This window comes from Calidris pugnax, unplaced genomic scaffold (genome assembly GCF_001431845.1).
Source record: "Calidris pugnax isolate Ruff unplaced genomic scaffold, ASM143184v1 scaffold23, whole genome shotgun sequence".
NCBI classification, from domain to species: Eukaryota; Metazoa; Chordata; class Aves; order Charadriiformes; family Scolopacidae; genus Calidris; species Calidris pugnax.
Window position 1 is genome coordinate 2,590,802 of NW_015090772.1, and position 16,781 is coordinate 2,607,582.

The 16,781-nt window shown below is 45.5% G+C and overlaps 1 protein-coding gene across 4 annotated transcripts in view; it reads right to left on the minus strand.

The window, feature by feature from the left end:
* STARD3NL (STARD3 N-terminal like) overlaps positions 1 to 16,770 on the minus strand; it is a 26,395-nt gene extending 9,625 nt beyond the window's left edge. For 3 of the 4 annotated variants that reach the window (XM_014942397.1, XM_014942372.1, XM_014942380.1), the window contains exons 1-2: positions 16,681 to 16,770; positions 1,118 to 1,415 (exon numbers count right to left, since the gene is read on the minus strand). In XM_014942397.1, the coding sequence (XP_014797883.1) occupies positions 1,118 to 1,342 (225 nt within the window). In that variant the 5' untranslated portion in view covers positions 1,343 to 1,415; positions 16,681 to 16,770. Of the gene's footprint in view, positions 1 to 1,117; positions 1,416 to 16,192; positions 16,213 to 16,680 lie in introns of those variants that run through there. The other variant, XM_014942390.1, reaches the window with a different exon arrangement.
* Between the last annotated feature and the right edge of the window lie 11 nt (positions 16,771 to 16,781).

Below are 16,781 nucleotides of genomic sequence, written 5' to 3' on the forward strand. Positions count from 1 at the left end.
ACCCCCCCTGGCTACACCCTCCTTTCAGGGAGTTGGAGAGAGCCAGAAGGTCTCCCCTCAGCCTCCTTTTCTCCAGGCTCAACACCCCCAGCTCCCTCAGCCTCTCCTCACAAGACTTGTGCTCCAGACCCCTCACCAGCTCCCTTGCCCTTCTCTGGGCACTCCAAATTTCTGCTACTTCTTCTCTCCCTCCCCTTTATGGCTGCCTGACAAATAGCTTTCTAAATGTAACTTCCCCTTGGTTGCTCTGCTGCATCAGGAGTGATCATCTCTCTCCAGCAGAGAGAAGGAAAATCAGCTTCCCCTCCTCCAAGCTGCTCCCTGCATGAGCACCATGTTAACCTAAGGATGAACAGAGAACCATCACAGCCTTGATTTAGTGTTTCCTCAAGCTAACACGAAGATGTTCCCTGAAGTATTTGAAAATAAATTACACCTACACACACTGTATAATGGTGACAAAGGGAAAACAATACTTACAGGAACTCTGGCAGCAATTGGTATCATAGATTCGTTCAGGTTGGAAGGGACCTTAAAGATCACCCCCTGCCCTGGGCAGGGACACCTCCCACCAGACCAGGTTGCTCCAAGCCCCATCCAGCCTGGCCTTGAACCCCTCCAGGGATGGAGCAGCCACAGCTTCTCTGGGCAACCTGGGCCAGGCTCTCACCACCCTCACAGTAAAGAATTTCTTCCTAATATCTCATCTAAATCTCCCCTCTTTCAGTTTAAAACCATTACCCCTTGTCCTGTCACTGCACTCCCTGATCAAGAGTCCCTCTCTACCTTTCCTGTAGCCCCTTTAGGTACTGGAAGGCCAATATAAGGTCTCCCTGGAGCCTTCTCTTCTCCAGGCTGAACAACCCCAACTCTCTCAGCCTGTCCTCACAGCAGAGATGCTCCAGCCCTCTGAAAATCTTCATAATCATAATTAAACCACATATCCTAATGACTAAAAGTAGATTCAGTTGAGTAGATACTATGTTCATGAAAGCTTAAAAGAAGTTTTCATTTAAAGAGATGCAAATATATGGAATAGAAAAGAGCAACTTATTAACCACTCCTGAAGTCAATAAAGAAATTAATAAAGTCCAAGGGTACTGAAAAGACAACTCACATTTAATTCTATTATCCACAGCAAGGTGACGAATAAGAGATCAAATGTAACAAACAAGCAGAAAGTCCTTCTAACATCTGATATTCCTTTCTTCTCTCTGCCTTCGTATGACTCAATCCTTGCCATCAGATGCGTTGGGTTGATGGAGTGGACATCCCGCAAGGAAGGACAGGATTCCACACTGCTACTGTGAGCATTTTCTGCATCGCCTGGCACCCGGTTCATCCTGGGGTTGGCTTAGAGGGGTCTTCTTCCAGTTTCACCATCACTAGAAGGTTGATCCATATAGGAAGAATTTCTAAACAAACAAAAAAACCAAAAACCCAAAACACATTAGTCACCCAAACCCCAATTCCAGTAGGTATTTTCATCTAACCACGTCAGTTCCCTTTTTGTCAAACTGACAACATTTGGCAAGTAGGTTCTAAACATTGTTTTTAAAATAAGAGATATCTAGGCTCTCTACGTTTCTCAGAGGATTTGTGAAACAAGAGAATTCACGTTCAATTAGAGCAGTGGGAATAAGGGAGCCATCAAACTTGAACATAAGAAGTTCCACCTAAAGATGAGGAGGAACTTCTTCACTTTGAGGGTGGCAGAGCCCTGGCAGAGGCTGCCCAGAGAGGTGGTGGAGTCTCCTTCTCTGGAGACATTCAAACCCCACCTGGACACGTTCCTGTGGGACCTGCTCTGGGTGGACCTGCTTTGGCAGGGGGTTGGACTAGATGGTCTCCAGAGGTCCCTTCCAACCTCATATCATCCCGTAATTCTGTGATCCTATGTCTAGACTGAGAAGCCTCTGTTCTCTACGTTATTAGAGCGAGATCACTAAATGGAAAGGAATAAAAAGCACGATGAGGCTTCCAATTCTGATTTAAATGCTCCCGATAGGAATCCAATTTAAAGGAAGTTCCACATACAATTCCTGAAAAACAGCACTTTTGGCTGCCAGCACATCCAGAGCTGACACAACCGAAAGATTAAAAGTCTATGAAACCCCCTGAATATAGCAGTGATCATTCTACAAAGGAAATACACTACTCTGTAGATAAATTCAGCTGTTATGACAACTTACATGGGTCTCCCTGAAAAAACTGTACACAACCCAGTGGTTAAAGGCAATGCAATTACCCTAACTCTCTTCTGACTGCAAGGCTTTAAAAAGAAATTAATTCAGGTTAAATTTCTTATAAAACTGGAGTGGTTTGATGTATTATTCAGTGCATCGCTCCAGGAGAACCATTTTCCAATTAAAGCTTCTAGAAATAGCTGGCTAAGGAGGTCATGAAGGTTTTCAAGGAAAGCACACACCATCTAATTTTATGCAAAATGCTCATTAGATTAAGCTATACATCCCGCAATACAAATGGCATCAGACAAGCTTCTGTAACGGTGGGGGAATAGCTATTTTGATAGTCAAGAGGAAAATTTGGTCTCTTCCCGTGAGGGCTGTCTCTCAGCAAACTGAAACCCTTCCATCTCTTCTATCCCAAGAGTGTTCCAGTTCCAAGTCTGTGAGGACATGGTGGGCCAAAGCAGACATGGGATTCTGTAACAGACCTCTCAGCAAACACGAGGATATGAGGGGAAAAGGAAAGGTGGGGCAAGGGGACACCAGGACACACACACACCACAGCCAAGGGCACAGCCAGGGATGGCCAACAGCTCGGTCAAGTGGGACGTAACAGACTTTGGGTAGTTCATTCCACTTTTCTTGGGCTACGTCATGAGACCGGTAACAGATTCACACTCAGACAGAAACTCCCTTGTCAGCTGGGTCTCTGCCAGCGAGGAACAGTCAGAGGAAAACCAAACCAGTATCAATCACCATCTCCTTCTGGGATCTGGGAAGTGTGTGAGCAGCAGGTGGAGGGAGGTCATCCTGCCCCTCTGCTTTGCCCTGGGGAGGCCCCATCTGGAGCACTGGGACCAGTTCTGGGCTCCCCAGTTCCAGAAGGACAGGGAACTGCTGGAGAGGGGACAGCAGAGGCTACAAAGATGATGAGGGGCCTGGAACATCTCTGTTATAAGGAGAGGCTGAGGGACTTTGGTCTTTTTACTAGGAGGAAAGGATGAGGGACTTGGGGCTTTTTAGTCTGGAGAAGAGAAGACTGAGGGGGGATCTGATCAACACCTATAAATACTTCAAGGGTGGGTGTCAGGAGGATGGGGCCAGTCTTTTCTCAGTGGTGTCCAGTGACAGGACAAGACGGAACAGGCACAAACTTGACCATAAGGCATTCCATCTAAACCTGAGGAGGAACTTCTTCACTTTGAGGGTGGCAGAGCCCTGGAAGAGGCTGCCCAGGGAGGCAGTAGAGCCTCCTTCTCTGGAGATGTTAAAAGCCTACCTAGACACATTCCTGTGGGACCTGCTCTGGGTGGACCTGCTTTGGCAGGGGGTTGGACTAGATGATCTCCAGAGGTCCCTTCCAACCCCATTATCAGTCTGTGATCTAGTCCAACTGCCTGACCACTTCAGGGCTGACCAAAAGTTAAAGCACAGTACGAAAGGCCCTCCTTCTCTGGAGACGTTAAAAGCCTACCTAGACACATTCCTGTGGGACCTGCTCTGGGTGGACCTGCTTTGGCAGGGGGTTGGACTAGATGATCTCCAGAGGTCCCTTCCAACCCCATTATCAGTCTGTGATCTAGTCCAACTGCCTGACCACTTCAGGGCTGACCAAAAGTTAAAGCACAGTACGAAAGGCATCGTCCAAGTGCCTCTGAAACACTGACAGGCTTGGGGCATGCACCACCTCACCAGAAAGCCTTGATAGAAAAACACCTTAATTTTGAACAGAACATGAGTACAAATAATCGACAATTTATTAGAAGATCTCAAAGGGAAGCCCACATGGCGCTGTACACCAGAAAAGGTGGTGGCACTGTACCTACCACAGGACCTTCACGGGGCACTACACAGAGCCAACATTTTCCTTTCTACACACAAATACCACTTAACTTTACGCTTGCAGCAGAGGCGGCAAATCCTAAAGGGTTTAGGAGTACCTCTTAAGTAAAAAGGAATACCTTTTAAGGACAGATACTACTTTTGGAGTATCTTTTAGGTTTGTGGTGCTATAAATCCAAGCCCTAGAGAGCTGGATGCCCTCAGATGCTGATAGCAAAGGACAGCAGCAAAAATTTTATACTCTGAATGGGTATAACCATTTTTACCCAGCAGAATCTCCATCCCACAAAACAAAACGTATGTATATTTGCTGATCAATTCTCTGACTTACAGGTGAATTCATGACTTCCCCCTGGCAACATCTGACTCCAAGATTTTCTTAAATCACTGACATAACAAATAATGCAGATTTTCAGGACTGAACTCTGAAGAAGTACTCACAACAGTTTCATCTTTGAAAGATGCTGCTTCTGATGTGGGCTTGAAGAGGGGTTCTTGCCTAAAGTCTGCTACTTATTCCAACCCTACCAACCGAGCTAATGAAAGATATTGGCTCTTCCTACAAACCTTGCCCTGTCAAAGGGATGGGGTTCCTTTCCCTGTCTGTGTGCTCGGCACTCTGCAGATTTCCAAAGGAAAATGGTGCTTTATGGCAGCACTGGGTCTATCCTGGGGTTTTTTTCATCTAATGTGCTCGCTTGAACACTGAGCAGGCTGTGAGCAACAGGCAGTGTCGCTTCTCAGGGGAGAAAGCTGACCCAAACTGATGTCATTATCCCCTGTTTATGGCCTGATGGGACACCCTGGACTGGAAATGCCATTGAGGAATCTACAAGGCTCATGTTCCACGTAGGTGAGAACAGGAGAAAAACAGCAAAGAAAAAGCAAGGTGAAAAAAGAAGTGAGATGAGGCAAAATGAAAGCGTCCCAAGCGAGTGGTAGCCCAGAAACGAGTCAACCACGGCTCAAAGATAAGAAAGGGGAAAAAAGACAAGTGAAAGGAGGACAACAGAGAACCATCTTTGCCTGCCCCCTCTCAGTCTGTGTCACGGGTTCATCGAAAGACATGGGGGACCAAATCCAAATTTAAAGGTTCCTAAACACCAGCATTTCTTCTCAGGCAACACAAGTCCCTGAAAGACCTCACCAGCCTGATGGAGAACCTCTGGGGTTTGGTCGTGGGGACACTGTTCACTCAGTGCCCGATGGCCCCACGGGGACCACCACAGGGTTTTTGGGTGCCCCATGGAGGGAAGGAGGCTTTGGGTGGGCTCCAGCTCCTCCTTGGGAAGGAACCTTTGGGTGGATTTGACCTTTCAGGCTCACTCCAAGGCAGTACCAAACATTTGCACCTCCCGCTGAAGCGGACAGACTGAGCACGAAATCATCTCCAGCCAGTGGAAATCAACAGTCAGAGCTTGTGACCCTGTTCTTGCCTTTCCAAGAAAAGTTTTCTTAACTGAGCTGCTGAATTTGGACACCGAAAGCGCCGAACTCCCTTCCATTTAATTTCCACCTGGTGCTCGCTCAGGCTGCCAGAATGATATTGCCCTTAGGATTATTTGTTCCAACGGTCTCACTCTTACAGATGTGGATGAAAAGGAGAGATGGCCCCCACGGGAAGCCTTAGGAGAACTCATCAGAGGGAGAAGCCCAGGACGAAGCAAAGGCAGGACACGATCCCGTGCACCTGCTGCCTTTCCCATCACACGAGCCACCCGAGCTGGGCTTGGGAAAGGGCTGAGTGTGAAAACCAAGCCTCAGGAAGCCAAGGCTGGGGCTAATATTGACTGTCAATTAGCGCAGCGCTCGCACCACGTCCAACGTGCTGTTCACTAATGACACCTCCCCCTCTGGAGGATCTTTTTTAAGAGCAGAAGGAAACGGTGGATATTGCCGACATGGCCAGTTGTGTCCCAGCCAGCCAAAAGCACCAGGCAAGGGCGGCCAAGCACAATACATCTGTAAAGCTTCCTCCTCTATTTCAACAGCAGCTGTCTGAAACAGGGCTGTCCGAGGGCTTCAGAGGAGGAAGACATAGAGGGCATGTGTTTGGTCAGGTGTCTCCAGTGCTACGATGAACTTGGGGCCACCTGAAGCCCAGGGTGTGAGCAGAGCAGCTCTCGCTCTGGACTGAGCCCCCTCGCACAGCCGTGCCGGGCTCTGTCCCCGCAGTTCATAGGAAAACACTTGGGATGAGGCACAAACACAACGTCTGGCCACCAATGGCCAGTGTTAAAAAGGAAAAGAAAAGCCAAGAAATTGTTAAAGAAAGAAAAAAGCCAAGTAACACCTGCCCTTCCAGAAAATATTTCCATCCGCATTGGCTAAAAGACATGAATTTCTGCAGGGGTTTTTTTTCTGATGTGGCAGTCAGTGCCATTATCTCGGATTATGTTACTTCCACTCTGGATACAGCACAGTATGGGAGTGCAATTAGTGCAGCTAGAGCTAATTATTTCAGGATGTGCTAGTTCAGCAATCATTTGCCTCGTAGGGCCCTTTGCAAAGAGGAAAGCACGGGCTTAAAACGCACCGGCTGCCAGTTTGTTTTCAAGCGTAACTCAAAATATCAGTTTTAGCTTAGAAATTCCATGTAGACTGCAATCCTTGGTACCCACAGACTGGCTTTTTGCCTCAAAGCTCTCGGGACAGGGGACACTCATGGCAAGGGAACTCTTCTCTGGCCTCGCTCTGCCTCCTGACCCATCAGATCCTCCTCTGGACACACAGGAGGGTCTGTCTCATCCCACGGGGCTGGCACCAAGGTGTTGAGATCCTTGAAGCAGCCTGGCAACTTTCCACACTCACTGCACCAGTTTTCCAAAGTGATTAATGACCAACTGTGTGCTGGAAAATAAATTTCAATAGTTTCTTTAATTAATTGGAAAAAAAAAACCAAACCAAACCCAGACATTCCTTTGTAGCTGAATAAACCCATCAGTAATCTCATCACTGTGACATTCTCAGGGAGTTGCAAGGGAGGTGTGTATGCATATTCAGCTCCTGAGCAAATCTTGTCCAGGGATGAAGCTGGCTGAGTGCCCTGATGTACACCAAAGCGCTGCACTCCGGTCACAGCCTTTAAAATCAGGGTCTGGGACTACCTTCTCTCCCTGCCCAGACACCTGCAGCAGGTTCAGGGCACTCAGAAAGCAGCTGATCATCTAGTCCAACTCCCTGACCCATTCAGGCCTGAACAAAAGTTAAAGCGTGGCATTAAGGGCATTGTCCAAATGCCTCTTGAACATTGTCAGGCATGGGGCATCAACCACCTCTCCAGGAAGCCTGTTCCAGGGTTTGACCACCCTCTTGGTAAAGAAATATTTTCTCTGCCAAGTCAGAAGCTCCCCTGGCAGACACAGCTTTGAGCCATTCCCATGTGTCCTGGCACTGGGTACCAAGGAGCACCTCCCTCTCCACTCCTCCTCCTCAGGAAGCTGGAGACAGCAATGAGGTCACCCCTCAGCCTCCTTCTCTCCACACTACACAAACCCTGGCTCCTCAGCAGCTCCTCAGAGGACATGTCTTCCAGCCCCTTCCCCACCTTTGGGGCCCTCCTCTGGACACATTCCAGGATATTCACATCCTTCTTAAATCCTGGGGCCCAGAACTGCACTCCAGGGGAGGCTGCACCAACGCTGACCACAGCACCATCATCACCTCTTCTGACCGGCTGCTGATGCTCTGCTTGATGCACCTCAGGACGTGGTTTGTCCTCTTGGCTGCCAGGGCACACTGCTGACTCCTGTGGAGCCTCCTGTCCACCAGCACCCCCAGACCCCTTTCTGCAGGGCTCCTCTCCAACCACTCCTCTCCCAATTTAGGCCTTGCCCAGTGTTATTCCATCCCAGGTGCAGAACCCAGCATTTAGTCTTCATTCCGCTCATCCTTCCCCAATGCTCCAATTGACCTAGATCCCTCCGCAGGGCCTCTTGGCCCTTGGGAAAGTCAACAGCACCTCCCAGTTCAGCATCATCAGCAAAAGCACATTTAACTCCTGCATCCACATCATTGATACAAATATTGAACTCAAGTGGCCCCAGAACTGAGCCCTGAGGAACACACACAGGTGACTGGTCACCAGCCACAGGTAGCCCCATTCCCTACAACCCTGGCAGCCAGCCACTTCTTCACCCAACCCACCGGGGACCTGCTCAGCTCACCCTCGGACAACTTGGCCACAACCATGCTCTGAGGGACAGCACCAAAAGCCTTTCTAAAATCCACAAAAACTATATCTATCCACCATGGAGTCAAAAGGACAGAATGTATAAGCTCACTGAAACCTTGAAACCTGTTCAATGGGAATGCTAAGATAGTATATCACAACTAATGTAGATTCTTTTCTCCTCACTCCTCCTGACTTCAGGAGAAGCAAGCTTTCATCTTCTTTTCATGCCCTTTATTACTGCCTACATTCACTTTCACTCAACTCCTACCACTAAAATCTCTACCTTAGTAAGTTTTCTATGTAGACACGGTGCCAGTCATAGAAAAGTGTTCTTTCCTCCTGCAAAGGAGCAAAGTTTGTATGTAATGAATTTGAAATAAATGCGATGATTTTCAGGAGACATTTACAATTGACATCATTATTTTCACTCATACTGACAGAGACAGAAGGCACACATTGGACATGTCAGTTTTCCATGTGTTTTAGAGATGCAGGTTGAGAACAGTACTTCTCTTTTCCAGCATTATACTATCTCTATTCTTCTACTCCATTGTCCTTGTTTTTATGTTTCCCATATGCATGTATCAGAAACGAGGACCAGCACAACTCGGGTTAGGTTTTTTTTCTTCCAAGGAAACCACATGCTGCAGAATTCAACTAAGAGTTAACAGAAGGGATTTAAAAAAAAATAAATAAAGGCTTACTCAAAGGGCTCAGCAAAATCAAAAGTGAAAGCGTCATATGGGGGCAATTTCAGGAACAGACAACACTCTTTCACTTAAAAAATATCAGATAAACATATTTGCATCAAGTAACTATTCACACAAAGTAATATTGTGTGACCATTGCTGTTGTAACCTATGGACAACATAGAACACTTGGTACTTACATCTCTGACAACACTAAATACTGCCCAAGTATTCCCACCACAAACAGCTTTCCTCTAAAGGTTCCAAAATAATAGTCTGAAAATATTATTTTTCATTTCAACAAGCAAAACAGGATGAATAATATGTTCAAGGATTGTACCTGCCTGCACTCTGTGTAACACAGGAAAAACAGAATGCCTTACAAGATCAGAGCTTAACATGGAAACTGGCATTATTATCCTAACAGTCAAAGAGTTAAATTATACTCTAGCCAACACCAGGGACAGAATATACGATTAACTGTAAAGGTTAATTACTGGCTCATGTTCAGTTGACAGTCCACCAACACCCCCAGGTCCTTTTCTCCCAGGCAGCTCCAGCCACTCTGCCCCAAGCCCATACATACTACTCTGTCTGGAGGATATGGTCAGTCAGCTCCACGTCGCCTTCACCAATGTTCAACAGAGATTTCATCTAGTTACACAGTTAAAGGTGTACCTTATCCTACAGTCTATTCTCTAGATTGAGTTCCAAGCTAGGTATTTACTGGGGAAAAGGAAAAAAAAAAAAAAAAGCATTTAGATAGTGCTGCATTCCAGAGGCACTACAGACTTTAATCCAAATGAGACTGAAAAATTCAAACTGATGCATGCCCACAAATTCCCCAAACACAAGCACAAGATACCAGGCGTAACTTTTTGGCAATACTTTAGGTTTTCAATTAAGCAACACAGCAGGAATTACAAGTTACAAATATGCAGCGCATTTAAAGACTGGGAAGACTTCCCATCAGAGGGGCAGGGCAAGACTCACCAGCACACAGGAGAGAACTCCTGACAAAGAATTTGGCTTCACCTGAGTCTTGAGAACTAGAGTAGCTCTGGCTTCACCTGAATGTTCAGAACTAGAGTAGCTCTGCTTGATCCTGAAGTAGCTCTTCCCTACCCCTCAGGCCAAAAGAACATTTCTCATCCAACACGCAAGATGAAGACACAAAATACATGAATACAGCTTCCAAATTCCTCTTATATTTATAATGCACATCTGGTTTCATACCAATGAGCCCTGAAATAAGTTATCACCAAGATTTTGAAGGAAACACCACCAAGCAGAGGGCCAGGTGTCGGACAAAAACAAAGCAAGAACAGCTATTAACTTGCCTTGGTTAGAAAGTTAGTAGAAACACAAGTGTTTGTGCTTTTGCCAGCCAATTAACATTATTCTGTTCTGCCTACTTCCTATTCTTTCTTTCACATGGGGTTCAAGTTTTATTTCCCTCAAAATGATTACAGAACTCAATTCTAAACTCATGCTACTTGACAAAGCACTGTATCCGAGAAACGTCTAGATAACTTCTCCCTGAAGAAAAAAACAAACAACCCATCTTCATTTTTTTAATTATTATTTTCCTTCAGAAAGATATTTCCCCAATTTCCTATGCTCTAATGGTGACCTAACAAAAGTAAGAGGGCAGTTGCACACATCCCATGTTCCTACTGAACATTGTTCTCAGAAGATGCTGAAGAGTGCAGGACACAGTTTGCAAGCCGAAAAAGGAGAAAGAAGAAAAGTCAATGTTTTGGTTTGGGTCAGTGGGACATCTGAGGGAACAGCAACATCCCCTTCCCCCATCCCAAGAGTGACTCTCAGATTCAGAATGTCAAATCAAAACCACTCTAACCTTGGACTACTTTTTCCTTACAGCTGGAGAAGCTACTGAGCAGCGGCCCCATGAACGCTGCCGTCCTTTCACAATCACGATACTTTTTGTCCTACAAGAGCTGAGAAAATGGCTAACAGCTTGTAAATTCAGTATTTTTCACTACTTTTATTTCCATTGCCCCTTTCCCCGCTGGGATTCTTCTTAACAGCATGTTCCAGACTTTTTACTTCCAAAATGAACAAGTAAGACTTTGCATGTGTGTATAAGGACGCTCAGACGGGGCGAGGGAATCAGCATACGAAGGAACAGTTCTTTAGAATTAAACCAAAGTGAAATTGAAAATATGCTCCATGCTGAATTCGGGACATGCTTGAAGACACACTTGCCAGAACTCAAAAATGCGAGGAGTTCAGCTTTTGTTTAAGCAAGAGTGTGATCTTAAATATGCAACTAGGTTGTATTTTAAGAAAAAATACTCCAAGCTAACATACAAAAAGGATGTACCATAATACATTACAAAAATATGCCTCAGATTTCAGCTGCGCTCAAGATACTTGACCACTTCAAACTACAAAACTGAAGTGTGTGCATATTATCACTATTAAGTCCTTAGAACATACAGGAACAAGTCCCTCGGCTACAGAATTGACGACACGTTCTCCCATTTGAGACCAATACATCCCAATTCATAGTATTTGCTTATTTAATTAATTAGCAAAACTAAGATATTATTTTCTTAAAAATAAAATGCCATCTCTTTTTCAGTTTATATGTTCTAGACTAGTTTTGCCAAGGACCTGAAACTACATAAAAATTTTAAGGTCAAATGCAATCGGCTCTCCACAGTTATATTAATACATGTATACAGTATTTTTGTATGTTTTATGTATATGTACACATACTGGTAACATTGCAATAGCTGCATGCAGAAAAAAACCAACAAAAACAATAAGAAAAAAAAACCTACAAGAAAAGGCAAAAAGAAGCAGACACAGATTTCTTGCAAAAGCAGGGAGGGAAGATAAAAAGGGAGTGGTTCAAAGACAGATAAAAGACAATTAAAAAAACCCCACCAAATCTGCTCTTAACTCTTATCACCTGCTCTCCAAAGCTGACTTTGTAGCCAACCCCAATGCAGCTCAGAGAAATAAAAGATTTCACTTCCACTAAGCAACAAGGGCTTATAACCCATTCAGCTTCCCCAGAGTTAAAACAACTGTAGGCCAAAAAAAAATGCTTTTGATACCTAAAACGTATTATTTTGTCACGTCAACACTTCTTTAAATACAGAGTAAAATTCTTTGAAGAGACCAAACATCTTACTGATTGCTTCAAACATCAAGCAGGATACTGGTGTATTACATAGGATGCTCACACACATTTGTTTTTTTCTATAATTTGACAACAAACATATGCCCCAAAGCTGCCAGCCAGATACTACCTGGACAAGAAAAGCTCTTCTTTTGCTAGCACAGAATTGCAGGACTCCTCCTGAAATATGTTGGTCATTTTATGCATTAGTGGGAAATATTCAGGATTCCATCACCCCCTCCGAAAGTATTCAACAAAATGGTGCAACAGTTTTCTCCAGGCAAACTTAAGCCCTGGAAATTCTTCAGAGCTCTTAAGAAATACAGGATTTTAAGAAACTGACATCCATTTCAGAATACAAGATAAACTTGTGTAAGATTTTTCACTCTTAACTCCTGTTTTATAGCTCTTGAAGATGCTTCAAAACAAAAGGAAGTATCAGGGTTTACATATTACCCCCATTTTTCTCCTTACAAGGCTTAAAGGACATTGTAAGAAAATAATTCCTTGGTCCCAGCAGCAGCAAATTCTAGCAAAGATCTACATCTGAACCTTCAGCATAAAATACTTATTCTAACGCACCTGCACATAATTAATCGAGTTTTTTCTGTCAGTGCTAGATAGGAACTAACTCCTGGTGTCTGAAGTGATGCTGTTTCAGGACTTCAGCTGATGACTGAGTAGGTGATCTTAACACGAAAAATGTGATGTCTTTAGAAGATACCCATTTGCTTCTTTACTAAGATTATTTGTTTTTCAGCCCTTCATTTTTAACCTTACTCCTAGCTGAACTTAACACAGCAAGGCGGAGAGGTAATACACAAGTTGTCTTTTAGCACCATCACTAGGGATTTCAAATTAAGAGCAGATTTTTAGTAGGTAAATTAGAGAACATTTAACGAGCAACACATCTGTGGTCCTTTAAAGTGCTTCAATTAAGTTGCTGAATGCTGCTGGCTAACCGTGCCAAATCACAGCTTCTAGTGTCACAAGTGGGATGTACCATTACCCACATCACCAATTTCTTCTGAAAAAGCACTGATTAAACAGTCTGCTTGCTGACTCAATTCACCAAATAAAATCCATCATTCCTGTGCTTGCTGGCTCAATTCACCAAATGAAATCCAGCATTCCTGTGCTTGCTGGCTCAATTCACCAAATGAAATCCAGCATTCCTGTGCTTGCTGGCTCAATTCACCAAATGAAATCCAGCATTCCTGTGCTTGCTGGCTCAATTCACCAAATGAAATCCAGCATTCCTGTGCTTGCTGGCTCAATTCACCAAATGAAATCCAGCATTCCTGTGCTTGCTGGCTCAATTCACCAAATGAAATCCAGCATTCCTGTGCTTGCTGGCTCAATTCACCAAATGAAATCCAGCATTCCTGTGCTTGCTGGCTCAATTCACCAAATGAAATCCAGCATTCCTGTGCTTGCTGGCTCAATTCACCAAATGAAATCCAGCATTCCTGTGCTTGCTGGCTCAATTCACCAAATGAAATCCAGCATTCCTGTGCTTGCTGGCTCAATTCACCAAATGAAATCCAGCATTCCTGTGCTTGCTGGCTCAATTCACCAAATGAAATCCAGCATTCCTGTGCTTGCTGGCTCAATTCACCAAATGAAATCCAGCATTCCTGTGCTTGCTGGCTCAATTCACCAAATGAAATCCAGCATTCCTGTGCTTGCTGACTCAATTCACCAAATGAAATCCATCATTCCTGTGCTTGCTGACTCAATTCACCAAATGAAATCCGTCATTCCTGCTTACTAGAAATGAGGTTTGGCCCTGTAAAACATTTCAACAAAAGCAGTATTAAAACATATGTTTGACTAGTATGGACCGACGAAGTTTAAAATGGTAAAGTCTTACTATATTCTTTCATGAGAATGAAGGCCTAGAACAATTGTGCTAAACTCATTTGGAAAAACTCATAGCTAAACACTGGAGAATTTATGAAAATTAGAATGCTTCATGTCAAGAAAACCACATTCTAGCCCAAACGCACCAAAAAGAATGCCTAATCCATCTCAAATAGTTTAGTAATTCACAAATCTCAGCATTGTTAAAAAGGGCAAATGTTTCTCTCTCTCAACATACTAAAGCTATAAAGAACAACGTTCATCTGGGAAAAGACTAACATGCAAAGAACAGAAAAATACAAAAATAAATTAAAAAAAAGTTAAAGACCTGTGCCATAACAAGAGGACCCCTGGTGCATTCTACCCGAAGTATCTGGCCCTGAACACCATCAACAAACGAATGAAAACCCAATTACTGCATCTGGCCCACTTAAAACTGTAAACCTGATGAAAAACATCTACTCAAAACAATAACTCTAATGGCTTATAAATAGAAATGAGCCTTCTCACCATGTTGGACTGACTAACAGTCCCCCAAAACACTAGGATTTCCAGAACAAAATGACAGCTGCCATAGCAATTAATGCTCAACACAATCCTACATCACATTATAAAAGCCAAGATGACAATAATGACGCATAATAAAATGGCAACACTCTGCAGAAATACCGTGATGGCCTTAACACCTTTAAGCACACTAACATTTTGTTTAAAAAAAAAAAAAACAAAAAACAAAACCCCTCTTTCTTCAAGTTTAGTATTCGTGGCGAGTATTTTCCATGTTAAAGTCAATCGTTGTATCTACTTAAAACTGACTACCATGAAATTGGGAACAGACTCAAAGCACCTTGTCAATGAGTAACTTTAACTGCTAGCGTAGATCAAACTGTTGTAAGCTTAGCCAGCTTGCCCTGGGGGCATAACCCTTAAGATATATGCAAAAAAAAAAAAAAACCCATTACATTTGAAGAACGAACGACCCACTTTTAAGACGGATGCTGAAATCTGGCAGTGCCTCTCCAGAGCTGCCTAAATTCAGTCCAACGCTAAAATTAAACTCCGGCGTAACGTTTTCCTGTGGTGGCGACCAGAGGATTGAGGGCCTGGTGTGCTCACAGCGCTATCAGCAGGACACACAGGTCACCCTACCTCTGAGTGAGGATGTATTTGCCAAACCAGGGTCCCAAAGAGATGGGAAAAACAACACACACACAGAGACACAGGTCACTCTACCTTCAGATGAAGATGTATTTGCCAAACCAGGGTCTCAAAAAGATGGGAAAAACAACACACAGACAGAGACACACACACACACAGAGGTCACCCTACCTCCGGGTAAAAACGTATTTGCCTAACCAGGGCCTCAAAGAGATGGGAAAGACAACACACAGAAAGACACACGTCACCCTACAGAATCTTCTAGGTTGGAAGGGACCTTAAAGATCATCTTGTCATCAACCGTCAACCTAATTTTGACAAAAATAAACACTGACACGACAAACAAAAAGCACCACCATCACTAAACCATATCTCCCAGCACCACATCAACCCGTCTTTTGAACACCTCCAGGGACGGGGCCTCAACCACTGCCCTGGGCAGCCCAGTCCAATGTGCAATAACCCTTTTGGTGAAAAATTTTTTCCTAATATCCAGTCTGAACCTCCCCTGGCACAACTTGAGGCCTTTTCCTCTTGTCCCATGGCCTGTTCCTTGGGAGAAGAGACCGACCCCCCCTGGCTACACCCTCCTTTCAGGGAGTTGGAGAGAGCCAGAAGGTCTCCCCTCAGCCTCCTTTTCTCCAGGCTCAACACCCCCAGCTCCCTCAGCCTCTCCTCACAAGACTTGTGCTCCAGACTGCCCTGGGCAGCCCAGGCCAATGTGCAAGAACCCTTTTGGTGAAAAATTTTTTACTAATATCCAGTCTGAACCTCCCCTGGGGCAACTTGAGGCCTTTTCCTCTTGTCCCATCGCCTGGGACTTAGGAGAAGAGACCGACCCCCCCCAGCTACACCCTCCTTTCAGGGAGTTGGAGAGAGCCAGAAGGTCTCCCCTCAGCCTCCTTTTCTCCAGGCTCAACACCCCCAGCTCCCTCAGCCTCTCCTCACAAGACTTGTGCTCCAGACCCCTCACCAGCTCCATTGCCCTTCTCTGGATCCGCCCCAGCCCCTCAAGATCTTTTTTGTGGTAGGAAGCCCCTCCAGGCGAAGATGTATTTGCCAAACCAGGGTCTCAAAAAGACAGGAAAAACACACACAAACACACACACAGAGGTAACCCTACCTCCGGCTGAAAACATATTTGCCGAACCAGGGTCTCAAAAAAGATGGGAAAAACACCCCACGTGGACACCCATCCACCCACACACCTTCCCCCCAGGCAGGAGGGGCAGCACAGGCAGCCCCGCCACCGAGCATCCCCCGAGCCTCTGAGGGAAGCGGCGGAGAGGCGACCCCCGGCCCTCGACATGTGACCTCCTCCTCCTCCTCCTTCTTCCTCCTCCTCTGCCAAACCTAAATTCCTGACAGCGGGCGCCTAACGGGGGCGGGGGGAGGACAAAGCCGCTGGGAAGGGAAGGGAAGGGAAGGGAAGATCTTCAGGGGCATGATAAATTCTTGCTGCTTCTTTGTCTCCTTGCTGCTTCTTTGTCTTTGTTTTCCCTTGGCCGGGCCAGGCCGCTCCTCCGCCCGCCCCGCGTCCCTCTCGGCGCCTTGCCCACCTCCGCTTATCTCCTCGCTCCCCCCCGGTGAAGGGAGGCAGCGAAGCTTTACCTCGGAAGCGCCGCTCACGGCCCGGCGATGAGGGCCCGCAGCGCGGACAGGCACCGCCGCAGGCCCCGGGGACTGGCGGGGCGGGGCCGGGGCCGGAGCCG